Genomic DNA, 24,546 nt, shown 5'->3' with positions numbered 1-24,546 from the left:
TATTTTTACATGAAAAGAACCAATGAATATGCAAAATCCCAAAGCAACAAATAACGAAGGGCTTGTTCTTTACCTTCCAAGTCATCTCCTTAGGGCAATTATGCTCCACCTGCGCCAGAGCCTCCTTCATCATGGTCCAGTTAGGGATCCGCCAAGAGCTCTCTAAAATTAAAAAGGGGTTCTTTTCGGCCTTCTTGCTGCCATAATCTAGCAGAAGATCCCACTGATTTAACTCCTTCGCGCATCTGATCCAGTGATGCTCCCAGAGCATAGCTTCCCTCTGGATCTTAAAGGGAGCAGGCGTGGAAACATAATCCTGTTTAAACTTGGTCATAGCTACGTCATAAGCTCCCTGAGCTTGCTCGAAGAATCCTTGTTGTTCGAGTGCAGTAGCTTGAAGGGTCTCCTTATAATGCGCATGCTTCTGCCATAATCCTGACCACATGTCCTCCTCGCAGAGCAAAGAGTACATGTCTGACAAAGAGTCCAGGATCTCAGCATGAGGACTGTTGTCAGGCTCGAAATCATAGCAGTCCGACTCCCTCTTGATCTTAAACTGATTGTTCCCGTTGTCAAACGCCATCTGCTCCAAACTGAGCGTCATCCTGTGCCAGAGATTATGGGACCTGCCCAGATACTTCATCAGAGCTGGTCTCATGGGTACTGGCGGGTTACAGTGAGCGATTGCTTCGACGAAGGTTGCAATCGCGCTTGGATGACAGTCCTTCTGGATGACGTGTGTGCCACTGCAAATGAAGGGCACCACCTCGGCTATTAAAGTGTTATGCTGATGCTCATCTAAAATCCCCCAGATCCTTGGGAAAGTGTCCAACCATACTCTCTCCGCCAGATTGGTGTCCATGTGACAAAGTTGTGCAGCGGCTAACAGAAGCTGCTCCGTTCTGATCTTCTTAGCGTGCTCGATGAACTCGGCCTGCTTCGCTATCAGCTGCGTCAAGGACGTCTTTCCCGTAGCAGTGATCTCTTCGGGAACCGTCGAAGAGTCTACGTTAGCCAGGTCCATGTCCAGTATTTCATCCTTGACATCAGGCGCGTCAGAAATGTCCTGCGGCTCTTCTTTGATCGAACTGTAGATCATGAAGTTCTTGTGCTCCTCGCTGTCGGTCATGTTTATCACGGACGTCACGCTAGGCAGCAAGGTGTCTTGATTGGACATCTGAATCTGTGTGGTCGAGTTGGAAGTGACCAACAGCAACTCGATGCACTGTTTGATCCAGTAATGGGGACCTATCGCGTCCCAGCTCTGACTGCAAATAATATACAAAAGTCTGTCGTGAAGTCTTCTCCTCATGGAGCCGTCGAACACCTCGAAGAACTTTGCCCTGATCTGTGGCTGAATACACCGCAGGCCCGACAAGAAGGCTGGCTCTAATTTCGAAGTCAATTCAGAAGATTTCAAAGCTTCGTCCCTGTAGATGAAGTTCACCAGTTCCAGGAACTGTCTGTTCAACTCGAGATCATCGGGGAACCGTTTCTCAACGTACTGCATCATCTTCACCAAGAGAATCGACTTCTCGCGCAGGCTGGGCGCTTGGTTCATAGCTATGGGGTTCTTGTTCTTCATCCACTCCTCCAACATCTTCGTGATCGCCTTCATCACCTTGATGTCCTGCGTCTTCTCGATCAGACCAACCAAAATCGAGCCTATGAACGACTTCCTCATCTCCACGCCCATCACCATCACTCGGTTCTTCACTAGATCCAGACTGAGGATCAATAACTCGCTGCCAACAGGATTAGCCTCGGCCTGGGTCGAGTGCAAATGGTCCTTGGCCATCCTGTGAAGAACCCTCATGAAGGGAGTGATCAGTCTGTCGATGTAGCTCTGGTTATTTGTGCATGCTGCCTTCAGCATCATCAGGGTACCAAATAACGTACTGGGAGTAGCCGCAGTGTTCTTCTCATAAGTCGCCAACCCGTCCACTATGAATTTCCCGACAGTGGTGTACAATGTGTCCAGCTCTTCGTATTTGGACGCGACAGTCGAAGAAGTGGGTTCTGCTGGGAAAATGGTCATCAGCCTCGACAACAGTCCATGGACCAGTCTGATAACCTTCGTATTGCTGCTCGCTATACAAGCACCGATGCCTCTCTGCAAGGATTTGAAGCTTGCGAGTATCTGCTCCCTCTTCATCACCCCCAGCAAGAAAGTGAGAACTTCCAGGGCTGTGCAGATGTTCCCAAAGATGGGCTGAGGACTGTCGACGCTAGCAAGGACCTTGTCCAGCCAAGCCAACTTCAAATCGCAGGACTGGGGCCAGACGTCCGGCTTCAGGGCCATCTTCAGCAACGCCACGCAGCGTCTGGAGAGCTGTTCGCCAGGATTCCCATGAATCGTGGTGACGTCGTTCACCTGGCAAGCCAGACGGAGCAGAAAATTGAGGATCGCATCAGCGTGAGCTCTTTCAATGGGTTTCGTGGATCCTGGCTCTATCCTCGGCAGGATCACAGGAACAGTGGCGTTTCCAGCGGTTGCCTGAGTGGTCATCCTCTTGGTACCAGTGGGATCGTCGTTCATAGGTCTCTTCATTGATCCTTGGAGTCCTCTATTGTTTCCGGATTCAGCGCTCTCGGCTTCGTCCTTGATCCTGTGCAGCTCCCACTTGATAATCACCTCTGCCAACTCGACGGCCAACCTCCTGTGCTCGATGGTAGCCGTCGGACTAAATCCCAGCCTCTGAACGGAGTTGACAATATGCTGGACCAGGTGATGCCTCACGGGATAGTAGACTTTATAATGTCTGACCACAAGTTGAAGAATATGGAACAGCTGCTGCATGGAATGGCCTTCTTCTACAATGATTTTCTTCGTCCAGTGCGTCAGCATCGTGTTACCGTCCTCCATTCTGACCGGCATCGCAGGAGTCAGGATTTCCAGAGCCTGTCTGACCACGTTTCTAGCGTCCAGAGCATGTGCTTTCAGTAGGCTGTGGAAAACTTGAAGAACAATCCTCTTGTGGATGGCAAATTTAGCGATTATGTGGCTGAGGAGCAAATGACCGTGGTATCTGGTCGTCGGGTCCACGCAGTTCTTGCCGAGGAGACACGGCCACGCGAATGTCATCAATCTTCTCAGCTTGTTACCCTGTCTTTTGTTAGTGACATCGTGAATGTGTTGCGAAGCTTGCTCTACCAAGAGACAAGAAAACTGGAGAAGAGAAATGCGAACGCAGTCGGCCGATCCGAACGGATTGTCAGGGTCTATGATCTTGCTGATGAAGACTGACACGACGTTCTCTGGGTTGTCCTGATAAGGCATTGGCGCTCCTCCAACTAATTTTGTTCCCTCTCCTCTCTCGAAGCTCACGGCGAAGCAGGGAATGATAATCAGTTGGAGAACGTTGGCCTTCAACTCTTGGGACAGATTGTTCGTGGGAAAGTGGTCTACGAACCGGAAGAACGCGCTGCGTTTCCACTCGACAGTGTACTCCTGAGCCACAGTGTGCTCCAGGAAGTCCCTGAGGAACTGGAAGTCAGGAATGAACCTGTCGCAGGTGGCCCTCAGCAGCTGGAACAACAGGTCGATGTCGTTGGAATGGTGGCGGAAATAGTGCAGCAGGATCTTGACTATCAGCTTCGGCTCCTTCCAATGACAATAGTCGACGCTTTCGACCTTCTTGTGCAGAGCTTGGTACTCGTCGTTACACCAGATCTGCTTCAAGGCCCCGACCAGTTGAGTTTGCGTCGACAGCCACTGCTCGTCGAACTTGATCAGCACCGCGATGATTTTAATTGCTTGATGCTGAAGCTCGCTCTTCTCGTTGTGGGTCAGGTTTGAGTTGGTCTGAGAGTGAGCGAGCAGCATGGTGATCAACCTAGCAGTGCTGTTATGGAGAACATCGCGGAACGGTTTGCCATCCTTTTGCTTGACGAGGAATTCTAGATACTTGCTCCACTGTTGGTCCTTGATGTTGTTGTCGTGTAAAAACAGGTTCAAGGTCTCTGTCGGGTAGCGCAGCAAGAATTTCATCAGAGGAATGCGGAACGGACTGGACACTTCGACCATCAACGACTTCTCGGTTTGCAGAACTAGCCTGCAGAGCACGTCGATGAACTTGGGAGTGGCTGCTGGGATCTCGTGGAAGATGCCTATGATGGTAGCTATCTTCTGCTCGTTCTCGCCGGATTTTGATATGCCTTTGTGAGCTTGTATCAAGTTCTCCAGGAGCTTCTTCAGGTGCTGCAGCAGCTGCTCGCAGAGAGTGATGCTGAAAGTGCTGGGGAATAATTGAGTCAGGTACGAGAGCCTCTTGACACAGTTCAGGCTCAGGTTTCTGTGGTCTCCTAGGGTCAGCAGCATGGGTCGCATGATGGTGTGAACGGACTCCATGTCGATCTGGAAGCCAGCGATAAATTTCTGCATACACTCGAAAGCTGCTTCTTGCAGTTCAGCGTTCGGTTTCTCCAGAGCCTTGTAGAGGACCCCGAAAATCTTCTCTCTGCAAGCAACTATGTAGTGACAGGCAGCCAGAGCCCTCAACGCTGACTTCCGAAGAGGGATTAGGTTCGATACGCTCTTATAGCAAGGTAGCTTGTTCAGATTCGCGTCCTCTGCTTCACTGAGAGCTAGCAGCTCTTGGAAGAACACTTTATGCTCCATCACGGTTAAATCGATCGTGAAGAGACGAGGATTCAGCGTGGTGCAGAAAGTGTTCCCATCCATCAAGCCAATCTGAGCGTTAGCAGGCTGGTGTCTCAGCAAATGCTTCTTCGGTGGGATCATGTCTGCCAGGACCTCTTTGTGCGGTTCCATCACTTCAGTCACCGTTTTATTCTGAATCTCAGCTAGCAGACGCAAGGATGCCATAGCCTGTTCCCTCACCAAGGTGTGAGGGGATGTCACCTGCCTTACCAGTTCGTGAGTGACGTCGTAGAGGCTCTTGTTCTGGGCCTCTATCAGCTCGGTATTCCCATCTTGGATTCCAGGGTTCACACAGACTCTCAGCATCTTCTCCAAGTTAGCCTTGGCCATGTCTATGGCTCCGTTGGACACTTCCTCGGTTAGATCCATCATTACGAACATCAGAGCCTTCAGGAAGACGAACAGGTGGTTCAGCACCCACTTGGTCGCCATCCTTTCGAAGAGAAACTTGATAGCTATGCAGCCACCGAGTTTAGCGTACCAGGCCCGTTCGTAACATAATGAACACATCTTCTCTGCCAGGTACTCCATCAGAGGTAATTGACAAGCTCGTTCCTTCGAGCCCAAGATATTGGTAGCAGTCTCCAAGATCAGGACCAGAGCTAGGTGGCCAGACTTGTACAATTCCTTTTCCTCGTGACCCATGATCACTGCCAAAGCGTCGATCAACACCAAAGGATCCTGACCCTGCATGCGAACCTGCCTCCCAGTCAGACAGAACGGTCCAGCCTGCTGAGCGATCGCTACCATAGTATAGTGTCTGACTATGGACACAACAGTGCCTAACACGGAGTGTCTCAATTCCTTGATCTCCGCCGCCACGAAGAGTCCTGTCAGCGCTGTTTGCTGGACATTCCTGGCAACGGCGTCTGGACATTTGTAATGCGGACCCTGTTGATGGGGAATCTTGCTCTCCTTGAAGCTGGGGTGCATGAAGAGCTTGTATAAAATCGCGTTGTTGTCGTCCAATCTTAGGGAAGCTGCTAAATAACAGCTTATAACCTCCCAGCACTGTCTACGGTAGAAGGAGTCGGTGCTGTTCGACTTCAGGGCGTTGAACGCAGTCTCTATCACCTTCTCCACTGTGAAGTCGATGGGCTTGGTGGGCTCCTGAAAATAGACAACGATGGCAGGCGAGTTTGTCTCCCGATCGTTGTACTCCAGCTTCTGGGGCTCGATCATCATCTTCCTGTTCCCTCCGCCGAACTTTCCCAGGACCCGGAAGGCCACGTGAGCCTGGTCCGTTGGGTTGTGCAAGGTTCTCCAAAGAGCCTGCATCAGGTCCGCTCGGACAGGCTGTATGTGCTCGTAGAGAAAATCGGGTTGAAGGTTGTCGACGCAGAGCTCGAGAGTCCGCAGTCCTTGACTGACCAGACAGTAGCTGCCGTTCAGCGCTGAGACAAGAGGGTCCATCAGCATCGGCAGGTAAGGCAGGAGGGAGCTGAGCCTCACTGGGACCGTAAGGCACAATTCGACGAAGAGGTCCTTCATGTGCTGCCTGTGCAGACCCGACTGCAATCTATTTAAACCTTCCAACATGTTAGGCAGCAACGGCAGGAACTCTTGGTAAAGAAGATCGTGGGATCCACCACCGATTGACCTGAACAGAGCTCGCAGCAGGAGGAAATAATTATAGGGTTCTTTAGCGGACATGGCGAGCTCTATCGCTCTATTGACTATCTGATTCAGGTGCGGCCTGAGCATGTGCTCGTTCTCAGCGGGGAACAAAGAGACGCTACCAAAGACCAGTTTAAACAATCTCAGGTATAAATTGCTTCTTTCGACGTTTGAGCCCATGTCTCCCATCCGTTCCAGTAGATACTCCACCAGGATAGTCGCGAAGGTCGACGATATAGTCGGGCTAGACAGAAACGCGCTGCCGATGATCTGCAACGCGCAGTTCTTGAAGATCCGCTCGACCATGTAGTCGATCGACGTAGAAAAAATCTCTTGGAAAGTCTGAGGGTTCATCTGAGTGAACACGTTACCGAACAGCTCTAAGACTTCCTTCTCTTCCCGCGTGCGAATAGTCTGAGACTGAGCTGGTCTTCCGGGCTGAGCGATGGTTCCTATCGTTGGTGGGCCTATGGTGTAAATGTCCAGCGCTGGGAGAGCCCACTTCACTAGCTTAATGTACACTAGGGTCTCCTTCGACTGCAACTGATTGGACTGCGTCACTTCCCCCGTCTTCGAGTTGATGCAGTTCGAAGTTATGGCCTTTGCGCCGTGCACCAGGCTCTTGACTAGGTTCCTGTAGTCTGCCACGTTGAAGCTCATCGCCTGGGAAGAAGGGAAGCCGAACTTGGACTTCCCTGACTCCTTGTCTTCATTCAGATCAGGGATGACCGGTTTCACATCTTCGCTTTTGATGTCCAAGCCTGGAGGGGTTAGTTGTTTAGCTTTGTTCCTCAGGATCGGGATGTAGATCTTTGCTATCGTTTTGAACTTCAAGACGAACACCAGCAGGATCCTCATCAGGAGCTCCCTGCCCTGTGTGCTGTTCTCAGCGTCGGATCTCTGCCTCACAGTGTCCACTAAGTTCATCAGCAGCTTGCAGGAGACCATCTGCACTGCAGTTGGGAGACTCTGGTCTAGGAGGTTCTTGCTGTACAAATGAACTGCTCGGGAAACGTCGCTCAAAGGTAAGAGTAGCCTTACGTGATGAACTAGGTCTGCTAGGGTCGAGTATGCTAGAGGTCTCAGGGACTCGTGGGTAGTCCAACCTCTGCCTATGAAGATATCCTCGTCGAAGAAGCACTCCATGTGCGGGATGAACTTGTTTCGAAGATCGGTGGCTAGGATGTGTCTGGAAGCTATCACTAATTCCTTCCGTAGGTGTGCAACTTCCATAGGACACAATGTGAATAGTCCCAGGATGCCTTTTACCAAGATGGAACTGTGCTGAGAGACTACGTCCTGGTAGATTCTGATGACGTACGCTAGGAAAGATAAGGTCTTGATCTGAGCCCCCATGAAGTCCACGAACACTTCCTTGTTGAAGCCTGGAGACGCTCTGTGCTGAGGACTCGGCTGCAGAGTTATGGTTGTTATCACTAGGGGAATGAAGTCTGAGACGTCCTGGTGCACGTTTTGCTTGTATAGCTGGTTCATCAGCACCACTATGATCGGTAGCTCCTGGAGCACTTTCAGGGATAAGACTGCCTTCGGAATGAGATTGTACTGGAAGAGAAGAGATTGGACTTTTTACGAACAATCTTATCTGGAGAAGAAGGACATACGATCATAAAATTTAATGTTTAAAAGTGTGCGGTTTATTAGTCAACTTGATAGGCCTTTCGAATTGTCTCCTATTAAGTTCATGGTAATATTAAATTAGTGCTTTCTTGATCAAACTGTGTATTGTTTAATTTGTTGATTTCTTACAGTGACTACAGTGCCATCCGCAGCCTTCTTCTCGCTCTGTATGGCTGTAATAGTAAACGTCTCTTTTAACAGTGCTTCTATATTGATCTCCGATAGATCCTTCACCCTCAATGGCGCACGAGGCTCGAATATTTTTGGTAGGTTCTTTGGTAACTCGCTGTACACCGATTTGACGAATTGAAGAAAATACTGTATCTGTAAAAGAGAACCAGAAAGTAACATATAAGTCCTAATTTCATGTTTTCTATCTCTTCTTTTTTCCTTACGATAAATTACAATTTTAACCCTCCGTCACTAGTTTTCTTCTTTCTTCCTTACGATAAATTACAATTTTAACCCTCCGTCACCAGTTTTCTTACTATTCTACGTGTGAAAAAATTAAAGAAAACTCTGGAATGCATATTGAAGTTTCTATTTTAATATGTAATCGTTGAAACGTCAAATGTTTAAAGCATTAATGAGAAGAAATAAATTCAAGAGTGAAATTTCGCTCCAGACATAAAACACCAGGTTGCCCACGAAGGGTTAAACATGAACAAGGTATGACAATGATTTGTATTTCTTACTTCCGGATTGAAGGTGGGTTTGTACTGCTTGTGCAGCTCGATGATGATCCTCAGGCAGACCAGCACGTTCTCTTCGTTGTCAGTCTCCAACAACTTCGACATCAAGCTCAGAATCTGTTTTACGTACGGTCGAAGATAGTCATTGCTCGGCAACCTGTGTATCATCTCCAGGATCAGCTTCCTGACTTGCTGTATATTGTACTCTGATATGAAGTGGGGCTCGCCTTCTTGTAAGATCTTCAGAAATATTTTCATCATATGGTCAAGGAATGCCGGGTATTGCGAGGAGCCCATGATCACCTGCAAAAGAGAATATTAAAATGATCTGCTCCCTTAACACGTTCTAGGCCTTTCAATATTCAATTTTTGTACTCTTTATTATTATCTGTCAGTTTCCCATTATACACTTTCAATTTCTTTTTCGAACTTCTTTAATATATTCCTTGACAAATAGAAAAATTATCCTATATATTTCACACTTTCAAGTGTACACACTTTCAATTTCTTTTTCTAACTTCTTTAATATATTCCTTGACAAATAGAAAAATTATCCTATACATTTATGAACACACTTTCAAGTTCTTTTTCTAACTTCCTTAATATATTTGTTGACAAATAGAAAAATTGTCCTACACATTTATGTGCTTGAATGATCACAGATTTATATTTGGAGCATAAAAATACGTATTGGAACTATAAAGTGCATCATTGAATGTAGTAAATGATTTTGGTTATTGACACAAGGGTTGAATAAATATCATTCAATACTGATTGTGACTGGGAATCATGCATGCCGCACAGGACAATGAAAGTTTTAAATTAGTGTCGAATATTGCGTTTAACTAGCAAGGAAAATGGCATTAAAATTTGTCGGACAGTGCTGGGACCGAAGAATGATGCAGATTAGAGTACCTCGAAATTCTCGGACAATTCCTGAGCGGCCTTCAGCTTCAGCTCGTCCTTGGAAACCGGATCGGCCAGCATGGTCACGTACGACCGGTACGTGTTCATCTGAGTGACTGGGTCCGGCGGTGCCATTTTGATTGTTCAATCAAAATTTAGTCCCTCTACGCTACGTCTGGTCCATTAGAATACCTGCGGCCAACCATACGCGCGCCGTCATCAATCGGAGGATGCATAGTTCCCGCGAAATCAATGAGACAGTTTTCGGTACCGTAAACAACCCTTAGCAACCACCCTCCATCCACTTTTACTTTTCGCGAAGATCTACGATTCTTCGGACATTTAATGGACGATAACGTTCCATGATTTACAGCTATCGAGGAAGCGAATTGTAACGAATTTCGTGATCGAAGGAAATTTAGCAAATCGTTTAGGTTCGTCGATCGTGCGTCGACGGCGATGGAGATAGTTCTATGGATATGGCAGCGAATTATGGATATATGTCCACACAGTATAAGTACGGACGAAGCTCTAGACACGATCTCAGTTTCCTGGCAATGTTGCCGGTAACATGATGGAATAAAATCCAGAGAGATCGACGATTAGGTGAAACATGGACGAAGCTACCGTGGACTCGATCTTTGCGGGCTCTTTGAAGTCCCTGCCCGCTGTCAGCTCCAAAATTGTCAGGATATTTACCAGCTCGACCTTCACCGGTACCGATAATAATTAATTAATATTAAAATCATCAACCTTATCAATATTAAAATATAATAATTTCAATTCAGACACCGCGATGGAGCGGAACACTCTGATGGCCCAGTGCTACCCTAAAATCAAGGACTATTGCAGGGAGAAACACGGATTGGAGTTTCAGGTAATTTAGGCAATTTAGGCAATTTAGGTAATTTAAATATAAGAGAATGGTAACTTGCAGCAGTGTATATTGTTGCAACGTATTTATTTGTGGTTTATATATTTGAACGACACTGCCAAAATCAGTGTCGCATGACCATTTGTCCTTGAAGAATTGATTTCCCTCGTGCCAGGCACCAAGACCCGCACACGAACAAAACTTTTCCCGAACTTTGAATACTAAAGTTCAAGCTTGACACGTGACCTGTCAAATTGAATTCCAGGGGATAATGAAGAATGCGTTTTAATTGCAGGTGGTCGATATGAGATGGGGCGTGAGGGACGAAGCGACCGACGATCATATGACTACAGAGCTGTGCATGAGGGAAATAGAAAATTGCCAGAGACTGTCTATGGGGCCCAATTTCGTGGTAATGATTTTACCAATTTATCCTTACACGAGATTTCTAAATGGCGGACGACAGATCAACTTCCTTTGGAATTTTTAAAAGGTTTTTCTCGGACAAAAGTATGGCTATCGCCCGATACCAACGTATGTACTCAGCGCTGAATTAGAGATGCTGAGGACGGAGTTGGACAGTCAGGGAATGGATGTCAGTGTTTTGGATAGATGGTACAAAAAAGATAGCAATGCCGTGCCACCGACCAGTATCCTGCAGCCGATATCGTCCATCTTGAAGAACTTCAACAACAAAGTAACTTTACAGTACAGTAGTGCCTTGTAAAAATGGCAAAAAAGAATTTATTCGCATTTTTATTCGCTTTTGTGATTGAGAAAAATGTGTTCAATTATTTTCCGTGGGAAAATCTTTAGAGTCTCAATAATTGTAAAATAGAAACCCGGTCATTCGACCAATGAGGGTTCAGTAAGACTTCGGTGCTGCTCCGAATTATTTCTAAGCTAAATTTTATTCGCATTTTTATTTGCTTTTGTAATCGAGAAAAATGTGTTCAATTATTTTCCGTGGGAAAATCTGTAGAATTTCAATAATTGTAAAATGGAAACCCGGTCATTCGACCAATGAGGGTTCAGTGTTAAGACTTCGGTGCTGCTCCGAATGATTTTGAAGCTAAATTTTATTCGCATTTTTATTTGCTTTTGTAATCGAGAAAAATGTGTTCAATTATTTTCCGTGGGAAAATCTGTAGAATAATTGTAAAATGGAAACGCGGTCATTCGACCAATGAGGGTTCAGTAAGACTTCGGTGCTGCTCTGAATTATTTCGAAGGTAAAATTTGACATTAACAAATTACAATTCAGAGGATACCGAAGCTGCAGCAGGAGGACCAGGCAATTTGGTGGGACACGATGCTGAAGATGCAGAAGCTGTTTCGAAAGGGAGCACAGTCTCTGTTCAACTCGGGGAAGTTCGACAAAGACACGATGCATAATTATTTCATGTCCGGTAAAAGCAAGACCGCATAATCCGCAAAACGAACTTCTACGCTGATGTTTTAATAATCGTCGTTCTCCACAGTGACCGAGCGAGAGGTCATCAACGGTGTCCTAAACGTGAAGAACACGAAGAACCATTGTCTAGCTTACGTGAGGTACATAAACAATATAAACCTTCAAAATTTACGGAAAGCTAGTCTGTTCTTGGACATAGCGAACAGGAGTTTGGACAACGAGGCTTCTAAGCTTTTGGCAAACTTGAGGGACGAGAGACTTCCGGCTAAAATCGAAACTACGAATCTGCAAAGGTATTTCTTTGCTCGGGACCACAGTGCAAACTTTACTTTAGGTTCGCAAAGGTTTTTAATCAAGCCGGTTTCATTTAGGTACACGGTGGAATGGATTGGACGAGAAGGTTTGGACCCGGAGACGCACAGCGAGTACCTTCAGCATTTCATAACTCATTTTTATCGAAACATAGTGAAACTTGTCGACCGCGCTATGAGAAAAGAGGACAGTTCGGCTCAGGGACAAATTATAACCGAGATTCTGCAGCATCTTCACGCTTGCAACAATTCTGTCAGAGTATGTTTCATGTTTTGTGTGCATGATGATTATTCAATTGAAATTAATTTTTAATTCGAAGTTTAAGAATTGAGGGCTTCGAGTACCACACAGAGGTGGGCAATATTTGGTGAAATAAATATTTCAAGTACTATTTAATATTTTCCAGTAAAATATTTTTATTTTGGCAATCTAAACCATGAAATTAGATATTTGAATCATAAAATAAAATATTTCCAGTTAACAATCTGAAACACAAAATATACTATTTTATTTCAATAATCTGGCATAAAATAAAAGACTTGAATACGAACCATTATTTTCAGCAAGAATATTTAAAATAAAAGGAATACAATATTTCGAGATGAAATCAAAATATTTTTAATATTCTTCAAATAAAATACCATTTTAAAAACTTATTGCAACAAATAAAATATTTTATTTCGAAAGTTGCACGCATACTTTAAAATAAATAGGATTATTTACCACCTGTGATCTTACAGTGGTACCTGTGGTACCACATTTATTATTTGAGGGGGATTGTCAATTACGAGAAAATTATTAAGCAATTTTTAAGCACGGTACTGTCATTAATAAGTAGGCGGATTTTAGGCATTCATGACAAAAATGAGTAGCGGTAATTTAAAGCAGTCAGAATGTTAGAACAATTTAAAAATCCAAGATTAAATTCTTAGATTAACAATTGAAGGCTTCGAGTACCATATTTATTATTTGGGGGGATTGTCAATTACGAGAAAATTATTAAGCAGTTTTTAAGCACGGTACTGTCATTAATAAGTAGGCGGATTTTAGGCATTCATGACAAAAATGAGTAGCGGTAATTTAAAGCAGTTAAAATATTAGAACAATTTAAAAATACAATCATATTATTTCCAACCTATTGAGCTCGTCGCAATTCAGAAAATTTTTATTTTGCATAAATATTCGCTGTCTACTTGTGGTAGCCGAAGTATTAAAAGCCGCGGTGGGTTAATGGCGGATGTGGGGAACTTTCAGGTGTTTTACGGTCGAGAGGACACCTTAGTGAGAATCAAGGAGTACATGTTAGGGGACAGTGACAAGCCCCTGGTGTTATACGGCGAGGGTGGGTGTGGAAAGACGTCTTTATTAGCAAAAACAGCTGGTCTGACTAACGGCACGTGGCTCACCGGAAAGAAGCCAATTAACATAATCCGGTTCCTCGGCACTACCCCTGACAGCAGCGCACTGACGCCTACCTTGATCTCCATTTGTCAACAGGTGAGGCAATCAAACCGTTTAGAAATCGTCCCGAAAGAAGGTGGAATTTAATATTTGGACCTTGAGGATCACAAAAATATTTTTGAAAATATCAACCCTTAGCACTCGAGTGGTGACTCTGGTGCGTCACTAAAAATTGATATACCATTATCCAAACTATTTTTAAATTTGTTCATGTTTAATAAATTACTAAAAAAATCATATAGAGTCGAGCTAAAATAGTTCCAAGGGTTAATCTTGCAAGGGTTAATATTTTTAAAATTATCAACCCTTGGCACTCGAGTGGGGACTCTGGGGCGTCACTAAAAATTGATATACCATTATCCAAACTATTTTTAAATTTGTTCGTGTTTAATAAATTACTAAAAAAATCATATAGAGTCGAGCTAAAATAGTCCCAAGGATTAATCTTGCCCCTTGGAACGAGCTCGTTTGGATTAGTTTTTTTTTTGCAATGGTGGCTTTTATAATGACCGTTTTGTTGAATACAGATCTCCTACAACTTCATGCTACCATTTGACGAAATCCCCGACGACATAGTGCCCCTGACCGCGCACTTCAAATATTTGCTGACTCTGGCAACGCAGGAGCAGCCGATCCTGTTGTTCTTGGACAGTGTGGACCAGCTGACAGGTGTCCAAGGGAACAAATTGTCCTGGCTACCAACTAGACTCCCTACCAACTGCAAGGTACTCGATTTCAACGAAAATTAAACAGGGTTCTGATTTGAAAAATCCATAATCTCGTCAGATGATGCTGTCTTGCGCCGCGGAGGAGTCCAATCCCGTGATCTCTCGAGACTATCAACTCCTGCGAAGGATGATCGACACGGAAGAAAATTTTATCGAAGTGGTGGCGCTCGGGGAGGACCTTGCAATGGACGTGATAAGGTGAAAGAGACTTAACGCTAAACCTACCACCATCAAACGACCGGTTTCTCATTTTACAATTAACGAAATTATGAAAACGCTTTAGAAATTAATATACAGGATGTTCATTTGAAAACTTTCCACTCGAATATCTCGAAAAGTATGAGGTATAAAAAAAAGTGTAAAACTTATCAGTTTTCTATTTGGGTGGCGTTTTCGAGGTCATCTGAAGGTCAACTTCGTTTTTTTCAAATGGAAATCTATATTTTTTATTATGCAATCTTATTGTGTGTAAAAAGACCAGCACTTTTCGTGGGATACTTTTTTTCATAGGTTCAGTGTTAATCTATCCAGGAATAATTATACGAAAGTATGTGTTCACAGGATGTGGATGAAAATGGCGCACAGGGACCTGAACAACTATCAATGGCGCTTGGTGGCGAACGCTATATCCAAATGCTCTCTGCCAATTTTTGTTAAATTGGTCTTCGCGGAGATTTGCAGGTGGAGGAGCTATACCAAGCCAGCAGATACTCATTTAACCAGCACAGTGATGGACAGCATAATGATGCTGTTCGAGAGGATAGAGAAACAGCATGGCAAGATTTTAGTCTTCCATGCTTTGGCTTATATCACCGCAGCTAAATCAGGTCTATCTGAATCTGAACTAGAGGATCTGATCTCGTTGGATGACAAAGTGTTAGACGACGTCTATCAGTATCATATGCCACCTGTTAGGAGGATCCCCCCACTGCTTTGGACGAGGATACGGAACGACTTGCCTAATTACTTGAGCGAAAGGGAAGCCGATGGCGTCAGCGTTCTGAACTGGTATCACAGACAGTTCAGGGATGCTGCGAGGGAGAGGTACTTCAAGAACATGAACATGGCGATGTACTTCCATTCGATGATCGCCGATTACTATCTGGGAATTTGGGGTGGAGGACGACCGAAGCCGTTCAAGTACACTGAGATTCAGAGGCATCGGTGAGCTGGCTGTTGTTTATGTGTAGATTTTATTAAAGCATCTCAGGAAACTATTAATTTAAAGCACCATTGAAGCTCGATTCGAATATAAAACACCTCTTCCAGGTTCAACCTAGCGGACAAAGAAGGCATAGCAGACAGAAAAGTCCCAGAACAACCCCTGGCGTTCTACTCGAAGGAAGGAAAAATCTCAAGATACAACCTCAGAAAGGTAATCAATAAACTGTGGATCGTATGCATTTATAATAAGAACAAGTAGGTGAAATATAAAACATTAAAACGATCAGAAATGTTAGAACATATAGTTCCCGTTATAAGTCAGTGCAAGCCTCGCGTTTAAAAGTCATTGGAACTACCCTCACTACCACGGGATGTTGTATTTCTATCTGGTTCCTGTTTCTTGCAATTGATGCAGACAATTTTTAAAAAAATTGTTCGGATAAATATCCGCAGTACATACTATTCATTCATGATTAATTATCAATTTGCAGTTCGGCGAGCTGCCATTCCACCTAGTCAGATCGCGTCGCTTCAACGACCTCTTCGAGAACGTCTTGTTCAACTACGAATGGCTACACGCGAAGCTCAGCTCTTGCCCCCTGCAAGCTGTGCTTTCGGACTTCGAGGATGCGTGCACCTTCATCGACAATCAGAGCATCGTCAGGTAACACTAACAATTTTCTAGCGAAACGTTTGTACAGGGTGTCAAACAATTATATGTCACGGCCACCATAGCGTGATTCTACACCTACGATTTGCCGGAAATTGACATAAAAAACTCCCCGCAAAATTGACCTTGACAATCAAGGTAAAAAAAAAACAAAATTTTTTTTTGAATCGTGTTCTACTGGTCATAAGGATCAACTTTGTGAAAGAAACCATGGGTCGCATCTCAACAGTTCTCTTAAAAAATGATGTTGCATTTCTTATAATTTTTGCAGCTTCTTTATGTGTAAATTTTTTACATCCAGCGCCAATATATAAGTAAATAGCGTACCATCATACAGCGGGTACGATCAGTAAGCTATCTGGTTGGGTATCAAATTATCATAATCATGATACTCTTATTTCTCTAACTACAGAATGAAAGAAAGAAGCTGCAAAAATGATAAGAAATGTAACGTCATTTTTTAAGAGAACGGTTGAGATGCGACCCATGGTTTCTTTCACAAAGTTGATCCTTATGTCCAGTAGAACGCGATTAAACAAAAATAAAATTGTTGTTTTTTGACCTTGATTTTCAAGGTCAAGGTCAATTTTCCGGGGAGTTTTTTCATGTTAATTTCCACCAAATCGTAGGTGCAGAATCACGCTATGGTGGCCGTGACATATAATTTTTCGACAACCTGTACAATTTTCTAACGTCTGTTTTTGCAGAGAGCTGATGCTGGTAGCTGACGCGCTGAGATTAGGGGGTGCAATTCTGGGCTCTCATCCCGACATGCTTGCGCCGCAGCTGATAGGTCGACTGCTACCGGAAATTGGAGGCAACGTCAATGTGAAGATGCTGTTGAGGGCTTGCGACAACGACGGTGCTAAGGACTGCGCCTTGCTACCTGTCTACCACTGTCTGCACACACCTGGAGGACCTCTGAAAGTAATTTCGCATAGAGATCCGCAGTCTAGCAATTAGACTCCTCTGACTAGAGTATGGTTTCCCAACTTGGAAGAGATTTAGAGGACGATTTCTGGTCGGTTTATTTGTCACGTAACTCTTCAAGATCGAAAAATTGCATCCCGAAAAATTTGAGAAAGTTTGTCCAAGTGGAAGAAGCTTTGGGCTACGAGCCAAAATAAATGGTGAAATTGTGGAGTAAAGGATTTCAATGCTTGTTTTAGTATTCGCTGGAGGGACATCAATTTGCTGTCTTTGGCTTCTGTCTGACCTCTGACTACCGCCACGTGGTCTCTATATCCAACAGGTTCATCACCTGGGACTTGAGTACTAGCGACATGACGAGGGATGTCAATCCTGGGGTGGAGGGGATCATGCAGCATCTGGTTCTGAGTCCTGACAATAGATACGCGGCTGCGTTCACGACCAACAATCAGGTTCAGATTGTCTTGACTAGGCTATTGACCTTTATATCAGGGGTACCCATAAGCAATCAATTGTTTGAAGATTGTTTGATCAATTGTTCGTTGAAGAGGAAACTCGTATTCTTTTACAGTTTTCGGTAAAGCAGCCTGTGTTCAAAATATTCTGAAAAGTACAATTTTTTGTACAACCCTGTAATAAAATGGCGGCGTCTGGCACTTTTTCATTTTCATTTTCAAAATAATTGATTACTTATGGGTCCCCCTTAGCTCTTTGCACCCGAATTAGTACTCTAAAGCGCCATTGAAAATTGCCATATTATTACCTAAAACAATTTTCACAATACTATGTTCGATTTTATGAATTTTATGCATTTATAGAATTTACAGACCATATTGCAAAAATTTGTGCAATGAGGTATTCGGGGTGGAGCCCTAGTGAAAATTTTAAAATTCCATCAGTGCATAGAGTAATTTTTTTTTCGTGAAGAGTGAAGGATCTGAAGGCTGAATTGTTCGATGAAAAAGATGTCACCTGTAATTGTTTTTTAAGAGCGTCGTGCTGAACACCCTAACAAGCGAGTTCGTCACCATCGACAACCCCCTACCGAATGAGGATCCAGTTTGCGGGGTGCACTTGATGAACCAGTTCTTCTTCGTGTACGGGAAGCTAGGCTGGTGCCGGTTCGACTTGAGGGGGAACTTGTTGGAGACCCACACGAACCCTGAGGACTCCAACAAGTGGCCGATTTTGCGTGAGTGGAAACGACCTTGATACCACCGCGAAATTTGATTTTGAACGGCGGAAATTCGATTTTTCGCGCAGATGTGGAGCACACGACTTTGGACGACTATAGAATAGTGTTCTGGTCGGGGAACATGGAGGACACTAGCATGCTGTTGCACACATACAGGAAGAAAGGATCTTTGGATCCTCTGTACTTTCACAGGTGGGATACCTTTTTAATATCGACTGTTCAATATTAATAATTTATCAACGTCTACTTTGCAGTGTCCTAACGATGACCAATGACAAGAAGGTTCTGTATGCTTGCACGATGAACAGCGATAATCGAGTGACGAAGTATACTTGCGACGAAACGTCCTCGCAATGGGAAAAGGTTTTCGATATGCCTAGGGCCTATAATGACGACATTGAGTACTTGTTGCAATTGAAATTGGACAGAGAAGAGGAAATGCTTTTGGCTACCAGTGCGAACGGTTTCGTCGTTTGGTTTTTGGAGAACAAGAGCGACGCTTATGTGCTGATGTTGCCGAACGGTGTTCGGAACATCAGCACGAGGATGCTGTGGTCCAATTCGATAATGGTCAGCGGGACGAAGAATTATGCTGTCGCTGGTGTCAGGTATGTTTCATAACAAATCAAAATGGCAATTTCGAATGGAATAAGATTGATCACGGCTTATCTTCTTCACAGAAAAAATTTGTACGTTTGGAGCTTGGAGACAACAGAGCTGGTCAAAGTGTTAGATGCTCACTTTGCCAGGATCATCCAGCTGGAAGCGCTAACAGTTGCCAATTGGAACAGCGTGGTCACCTCAAGCATTGACAGAAGCGTTAAAGTCTGGAATATAAATAATATTTTTGAACAGGTTCACGTGATAGACAGGCATGAGCTGCAGGTCGATATGATAAGGTAATTTGGACTTCGATTGTAAATGTGTGTTTAATTTAATTCTTATGAGAATATGTTCGGTCTTGAACAGTTTAGCTGAACAGAGCAACTTGGCTGCCATAGTCACCAGAGACTGCGTGGGAATCTGGGACTTGCAAACCGGGAAGCTGATCTCGAAATTAGCCGATAGTCCCTTGGGGGCTATTGTTACGCATGCTTGTATGACACACGACGGCAAGTGAGTAATTTTCCAGCGACCCAGTGTTGTGTTTGAATAACAATGTACATTGGTATTTCGTTTCAGGTATGTTGTGTCTACAGAGTCTGGTAATGTGCTGATATGGAACAGGATTACTGAGCAAGTGTTGTTTAAAGAAGAGCAACAACATGTGAGACAGTTAGCGCTGATTGAGAATTCCAGCAAGTTCATAGCTGTTTCTAGACCTAAGAATCCTGCGGGCGTGGAAAGTATGAAGACCAATGCTACACTTGTTATGAGAACGATTCCTGGTACATTGATCAGTAGACTGAGGATGTTTATACAAAATAACAATCTTGTGCATTGATTGCAACAAACAGGAGTTAAATCAAAATTGATTTCTACTCCTAATCGTTTTAATAAATTGACAATATTATTATTAAGAAATTTCTGTTTGGCTCCTGTTCACTGTAATCGAAACAAAAAATTTTTATTTTGCATGAAAAGTATATCGACAGAAGCTTAAGATTTAAAATAATGGTTACTAATGGTTGATATTAATTGTTAGATGGGAGAACAATATTTTCATTGCAATACGTAGTCAGAAGTCATACAGGTACACCATTCAGAAATGTGGTAATTACATCTGACAATGCTTTCCTGATTGTACCGGCTGCTGATAAGGGCAACAGAGATTGTATCATGATTTATAACGCAAAAACGGGTGCACTGATCAGCAAGATCCCTGTAAAATTACCTGGATTTAAAGTATGTGAAATATTTTCTATCTCACTATCTTGTTAATATTTTCTAATTTTTTAATTTTAATAGGATATCTTGTCCATAACTCCAATGCCGAACAAACCACAATGGGTGGGGATTATTGGAGCAGACAAGGGCACTATTTTGGATATCAATAAGAAGAAATTTATCCGTACTATTCCGAAGTGGAGTGGGAATATCAGCAAGGATGGAAAATACACTTTATATGCACCCAGCAGGTAGCGTAATCAAAATTATGATAAAAATAATACCCACAGCGTAATTATCACTGGACTGTGGACTTTATGCATTTATGAAAAAATTAGGTAGATAAAATTCAAAATAATGAGAAGATTAAAAAAGCATGTCAGCGCTATTTTTGATCAGAGCTTTCTATTTATTGCGATCGACACAGAAAATTTTTACTTTGCATAAAGATCCGTGGTCTAATTATAACATAAACTTCAATGTTTTTGCTTCTGCAGAGGAGGATTGGAACTTCTTGAATTAAAGAAAGGTACCAGCGTCAAGACTTATATCCCCAAAGTAGCAGAAGGAGTGTTCACCGTAATATCCATGTTCAACCGTACGGATGAATATGTTCTCTACTACCACAGTGGAAGAAAAACCATACGTGTATTTAGGTAAACACGGATCAAATTATTTGTCTGAAATTATCGAGCTTCATCCGTGCGTTTGACCTCTAGGTCCTCAGACTGTGAGATCATAGCGAATTATAGGGTCCAGGCAGAATTGAGTGCTATCGATAGCACTTACGACGGTAAGAGTATAGTTCTAGGTACGGTTGATGGCTGTGTGTCGGTGTTAGCTATAGTGGACCCAAAAAAGGAAGAAATGAAAGAATATGTTTCAAACTTACCGTCTCGCGACGAGGATGTGAGTAATCATTTCTTAATGTTACTAACTTAACACACTGCATATTTTCCAAAACGTCTTAGAAATTACACAAGGAAAACAGATTGAAATTTTTTTACAATGACCGACGAACTTCCAACAATAACGTTGCAATTAAAATTCAATTCTTCGAGTACTCAATTTACCAACAGATTTGTCAACTAGCGAAATAGGTTAGGGTAAACACTTGCCGCATTGTTGCGAAAAAACAGTTTAAAGTGATTATCAGGCTTGAGAGCGAAGACTGATTCGCAGCGGTCGACTAGGTAGTACTTAAAACACTATACAACACTTTCTTACAATCGTTTTTGTTGAAATTACGGCAATCACAACATCCCGCTCAAACCACGAAATCAAGCGTAGTTTATCGTATAGAAAATATTTCATGGTAGAACAGCTTGTAAAGTGCGTGAAATTATTAGCGAAATCAATGACAATTACCTTAGTCCGTTTGTTTACCAAAAATATAAAACTACTCATATAAATCAGATACGGAGTAACAAACATAAAACGTTCTTCCAAAACACTCGACCACGATTTTCTTTCGCTCTTTCTCTCTCGCTCTAATGGAAAGCAAAAGCATCGAATTTAGGGACATTTTCTGCAAAAAGATGGCAGAATATCACTAGAAATCCATGCGGATATTTCACTAGCCGTATTCTGTTTCTATAGGTCGGTTCTGGTTTAATTTTGAGCCAATAAACTACCTCGCATTTTTCTCTTAGGACACCCACGTTCCATATGGAAATGTAAATAAATTTTTCTTTTTAGTGGAAGAAAAAGACGGAGAAACAACGGGCTGTAATTAAATTCAAAGCTGCAGCACGAATTGCACGAGTGACGCACGATTTAAATGCAATCGTGCGTGCTGGAAATGTTGCGGAAACGATCGAAGAGTTGGATGAGAGTACCGAATAAAGATATCATCGTATTGGTTTTTATAGTAAATCTTTTATAGTATAGTAAAGTAATAAATACGAAACCGTATCTTAGAATTTATATTACATTTATTTGTGTCTTTTCGTGTAATTAATTTTATAATCTTTCTTTCCTTTCGGTTTTACATTTTTGTCTCCGCGTTCAAAAAGTAAGAGGCACGAGACGCGTTCCGTAGTCCTTTTTTTATTTTATTGCAAATGAAGTTACTCCTATGTGCAAGCTAGACGGCAGTTGCCCTTGCACAGATCAAGTTGTTGTTTTTTTTTTCTCTCTTAAATAACAATTCTTCTTCGCTCGTTCTATGCAAGGGAATATCCTTCATTCAACAATGATACGTCGCAACCGAAGACGTCTCGTGCCGACGCAGGCGTGATCAAGTGTAACGTTCTCGTTTTTGTTCTTTGTTTACAAATTTTGAGAGATCGGTAGTACCACAGCGATGACGAACGACGATTTCTAATTCGTAAATAAAAGTAAGGTGGTCAGTCAATTACGATAGTCGAATGAGTCACATGTAAACGTTTCCTTTTTTTCCCCCCCTGGTTGGATCGTGTTCTCCTCCCTTTCCCCGATTGCGACAGCAATTTTGCATAATTTTCTCTAGAACCGTTTCATACGGACTTGAATCATATCGCGCGATGACCGATTTCTGGTTTCTTTTTCGTTTCATTTAAAAAATTTGGTACTTGTTATGGCGACCGGAGTCATGCTACCATCACTTGTGTATCAATGATCTGTAAACAACTACTAAACGTATATCGTAACAATGTAAAACTAAACTAAAACACACCTGCATCGGAGCACATGTATGAACAATAGTTCCAGCAGTATGTAAGGTGTATGGCAGCTTATTAGATAAAATGAACAACGCTCTTCATCGAAGAGCGAGCTCTATACTAAAATTCGGGTGAGATGTGAAATCCATTGCTTTACAAAATGCTGCGCATACAAAATACAATTAACCGATGTGTTTTCGTGAACGTATTCGGAATTTTCAATAATCGATTCTTGTAGTTCGGTCGTCCCAGAATGCTCTGCTTCAACAAAACAAATGTGTGATTCTCGTCTATGATGCTGGTTTTTTTTTTCTTCTCATGATAGGCTTATCTAGTAGTTCTGCAATGGTTTGTTTTTTTTTCTTCTGTTTATCCGGTTTCATTTCTTTCCTACTTCCCTCAAACACTGGAACTTCTGTGAAAGCATCGGTAGCTTTATTCGTAGTATAGTGCCTTTTTCGAACTTTTATTGCATAGCACCTCCTTTTTGCTTTTGTTGTTGCTGCTGTTCCCGCTGTTGCGCTTGCGCCGATGCTTCCGTGTCTTTAATATGTTTTTCGACCTGTAACAGTTAAAGCCATTACAATAACAATAAATATATTTTGTCTTCTGTCCTCTCCTCCCGCAACTGTACCTACCACTTTTTTTACATGCTTGTATGCTCCAGATTCTGTGTTGCCATGCACATTGTCAACTTTGTACGGGGGTTTAATCGTTACATTGTCGAATACAACGATATTCGTTCCGTTCCACGTGATTTCCGGAATTGTCTTTGATATAGTACTGAAGAGTTTCTGTCCTTCTGGGGATACTCCGGCCTGCAGAGCCATTACCAGTTTCTTTTTCTCTTCAATTTGATTACGTACTCTTCTGTTTAACTTTTGCAAATTAAGGCTTTGTGGTGGTTCGCTAGTTGTCGGGCTAACTTCCCGTTTTACTTGGACCTCAGATACCAAGGATAAATTTACTATGTGTACGTCGTTTAACGTGGGTGTTCCGCTCGATGATGGACATTCTGTTCATCGCTAGTTAAGGAATCATAGACAATACTGGTAAACAGTTAGTAATACATTTCTGAAAATGATTAGAGGACATTTCACAGTCTAATCAGGCTTCAGATTTAGAATTTTCCTTACTGAAACAAGAATAGAAATATTACGGAGCAGCCGAGATTCGTTTGATAAATAATTTCTGTCAGAATGGGTTCCCTATCAAAGCGGAATCTAAGGTTATAATCGAGTCGATAGAAGTTATCTTATCAAGGCGGAAAATGAACGTTCGCAATTTCTACTTGGATGGGAAAGGTGAAAGCGGCTGTCGAGAACGTGGAAATCCGTGGGGAGAACGTGGGTAACCGAGGAAACAAAACCAATCGAAATTCCAGCATGGTTGATTGAATGACGAAACTAACCTGACTTCGTGTGGCTGGTTAGGAAATCATCGAATAATTGACAAGCAGTATTACCGGTTGCCCGTGAAAAATCGCGAAACAGAACGCGATTGCGGTCGATCGGGGATCTAGAAATCCGTCGCGGGTCACACGGAATGTTCATCTTACTGCGGTGATGTTAAACGAGCGACGGATGAACGCTGGATAGAGATGTTAGACGTCGTGATACGCCGATAATTCTCGGGGAATTTACAAGAAAAGGATACTCAGTATCAACATTTTAGTTTGTGGATCGAATGCCAACACCTCGCCTTCGATCTCCTCCTTGTAACAAGTTTTACAGGCCACCGTACTCCCAATGCTGAAACAATCGTTGGCGCCGGCCATTTTTCACTACGGACTCAGAACCGCGGGCTCCCTGTC

At 43.1% G+C, this 24,546-nt stretch overlaps 3 protein-coding genes across 3 annotated transcripts in view; 1 reads left to right on the top strand and 2 right to left on the bottom strand.

Annotated features, from left to right (window-relative positions):
• The window catches only part of Nipped-a (Transcription-associated protein Nipped-A), a 27,446-nt gene extending 5,754 nt beyond the window's left edge, over positions 1-21,692 (bottom strand). Inside the window, exons 1-5 of the mRNA XM_076799388.1 lie at positions 21,460-21,692; positions 9,526-9,708; positions 8,614-8,913; positions 8,048-8,242; positions 74-7,843 (exon numbers count right to left, since the gene is read on the bottom strand). Coding sequence (XP_076655503.1) covers positions 74-7,843; positions 8,048-8,242; positions 8,614-8,913; positions 9,526-9,651 — 8,391 coding nt within the window. The 5' untranslated portion in view covers positions 9,652-9,708; positions 21,460-21,692. The remainder of the gene's footprint in view (positions 1-73; positions 7,844-8,047; positions 8,243-8,613; positions 8,914-9,525; positions 9,709-21,459) is intronic.
• On the top strand, positions 10,013-23,285 carry LOC143360487 (NACHT and WD repeat domain-containing protein 2). The gene is made up of 26 exons (XM_076799403.1): positions 10,013-10,232; positions 10,305-10,393; positions 10,686-10,802; positions 10,884-11,087; positions 11,655-11,799; positions 11,872-12,097; positions 12,176-12,374; positions 13,371-13,613; positions 14,105-14,302; positions 14,364-14,503; positions 14,867-15,469; positions 15,575-15,680; positions 15,961-16,133; positions 16,847-17,066; positions 17,309-17,521; positions 18,060-18,261; positions 18,333-18,456; positions 18,519-18,872; positions 18,945-19,163; positions 19,234-19,380; positions 19,447-19,652; positions 19,910-20,109; positions 20,173-20,342; positions 20,589-20,747; positions 20,811-21,000; positions 21,790-23,285. Exons 1-26 carry the CDS (start codon positions 10,130-10,132, stop codon positions 21,934-21,936), a joined length of 5,097 nt encoding a protein of 1,698 aa, XP_076655518.1. The 5' UTR covers positions 10,013-10,129; the 3' UTR covers positions 21,937-23,285.
• LOC143360501 (protein LSM12) lies at positions 21,951-24,546 on the bottom strand. The gene is made up of 3 exons (XM_076799438.1): positions 24,390-24,546; positions 23,372-23,748; positions 21,951-23,295 (listed from the first exon to the last, which is right to left on the bottom strand). The coding sequence occupies exons 1-3, from the start codon at positions 24,508-24,510 to the stop codon at positions 23,200-23,202; spliced, it is 594 nt and encodes a 197-aa protein (XP_076655553.1). The 5' UTR covers positions 24,511-24,546; the 3' UTR covers positions 21,951-23,199.

This window comes from Halictus rubicundus, chromosome 1 (genome assembly GCF_050948215.1).
Source record: "Halictus rubicundus isolate RS-2024b chromosome 1, iyHalRubi1_principal, whole genome shotgun sequence".
In the NCBI taxonomy this organism is placed as follows: Eukaryota; Metazoa; Arthropoda; class Insecta; order Hymenoptera; family Halictidae; genus Halictus; species Halictus rubicundus.
The sequence above is the reverse complement of the archived record's forward strand: the minus strand, read 5'-3'. Positions and strand labels throughout refer to the sequence as shown.

Excerpts from the sequence above, each read along its gene's own strand:
- LOC143360487 (XM_076799403.1), top strand. The coding sequence starts at position 10,130 with ATGGACGAAGCTACCGTGGACTCGATCTTTGCGGGCTCTTTGAAGTCC. Across the intron at positions 17,522-18,059 it reads CGTTCACGACCAACAATCAG|AGCGTCGTGCTGAACACCCT; the intron begins GTTCAGATTGTC and ends TTGTTTTTTAAG. Across the intron at positions 20,748-20,810 it reads AAAACCATACGTGTATTTAG|GTCCTCAGACTGTGAGATCA; the intron begins GTAAACACGGAT and ends TTTGACCTCTAG.
- LOC143360501 (XM_076799438.1), bottom strand. The coding sequence starts at position 24,510 with ATGGCCGGCGCCAACGATTGTTTCAGCATTGGGAGTACGGTGGCCTGT. Across the intron at positions 23,749-24,389 it reads AACTAAAATGTTGATACTGA|AATGTCCATCATCGAGCGGA; the intron begins GTATCCTTTTCT and ends AGCGATGAACAG. Across the intron at positions 23,296-23,371 it reads ACAAGCATGTAAAAAAAGTG|GTCGAAAAACATATTAAAGA; the intron begins GTAGGTACAGTT and ends TAACTGTTACAG.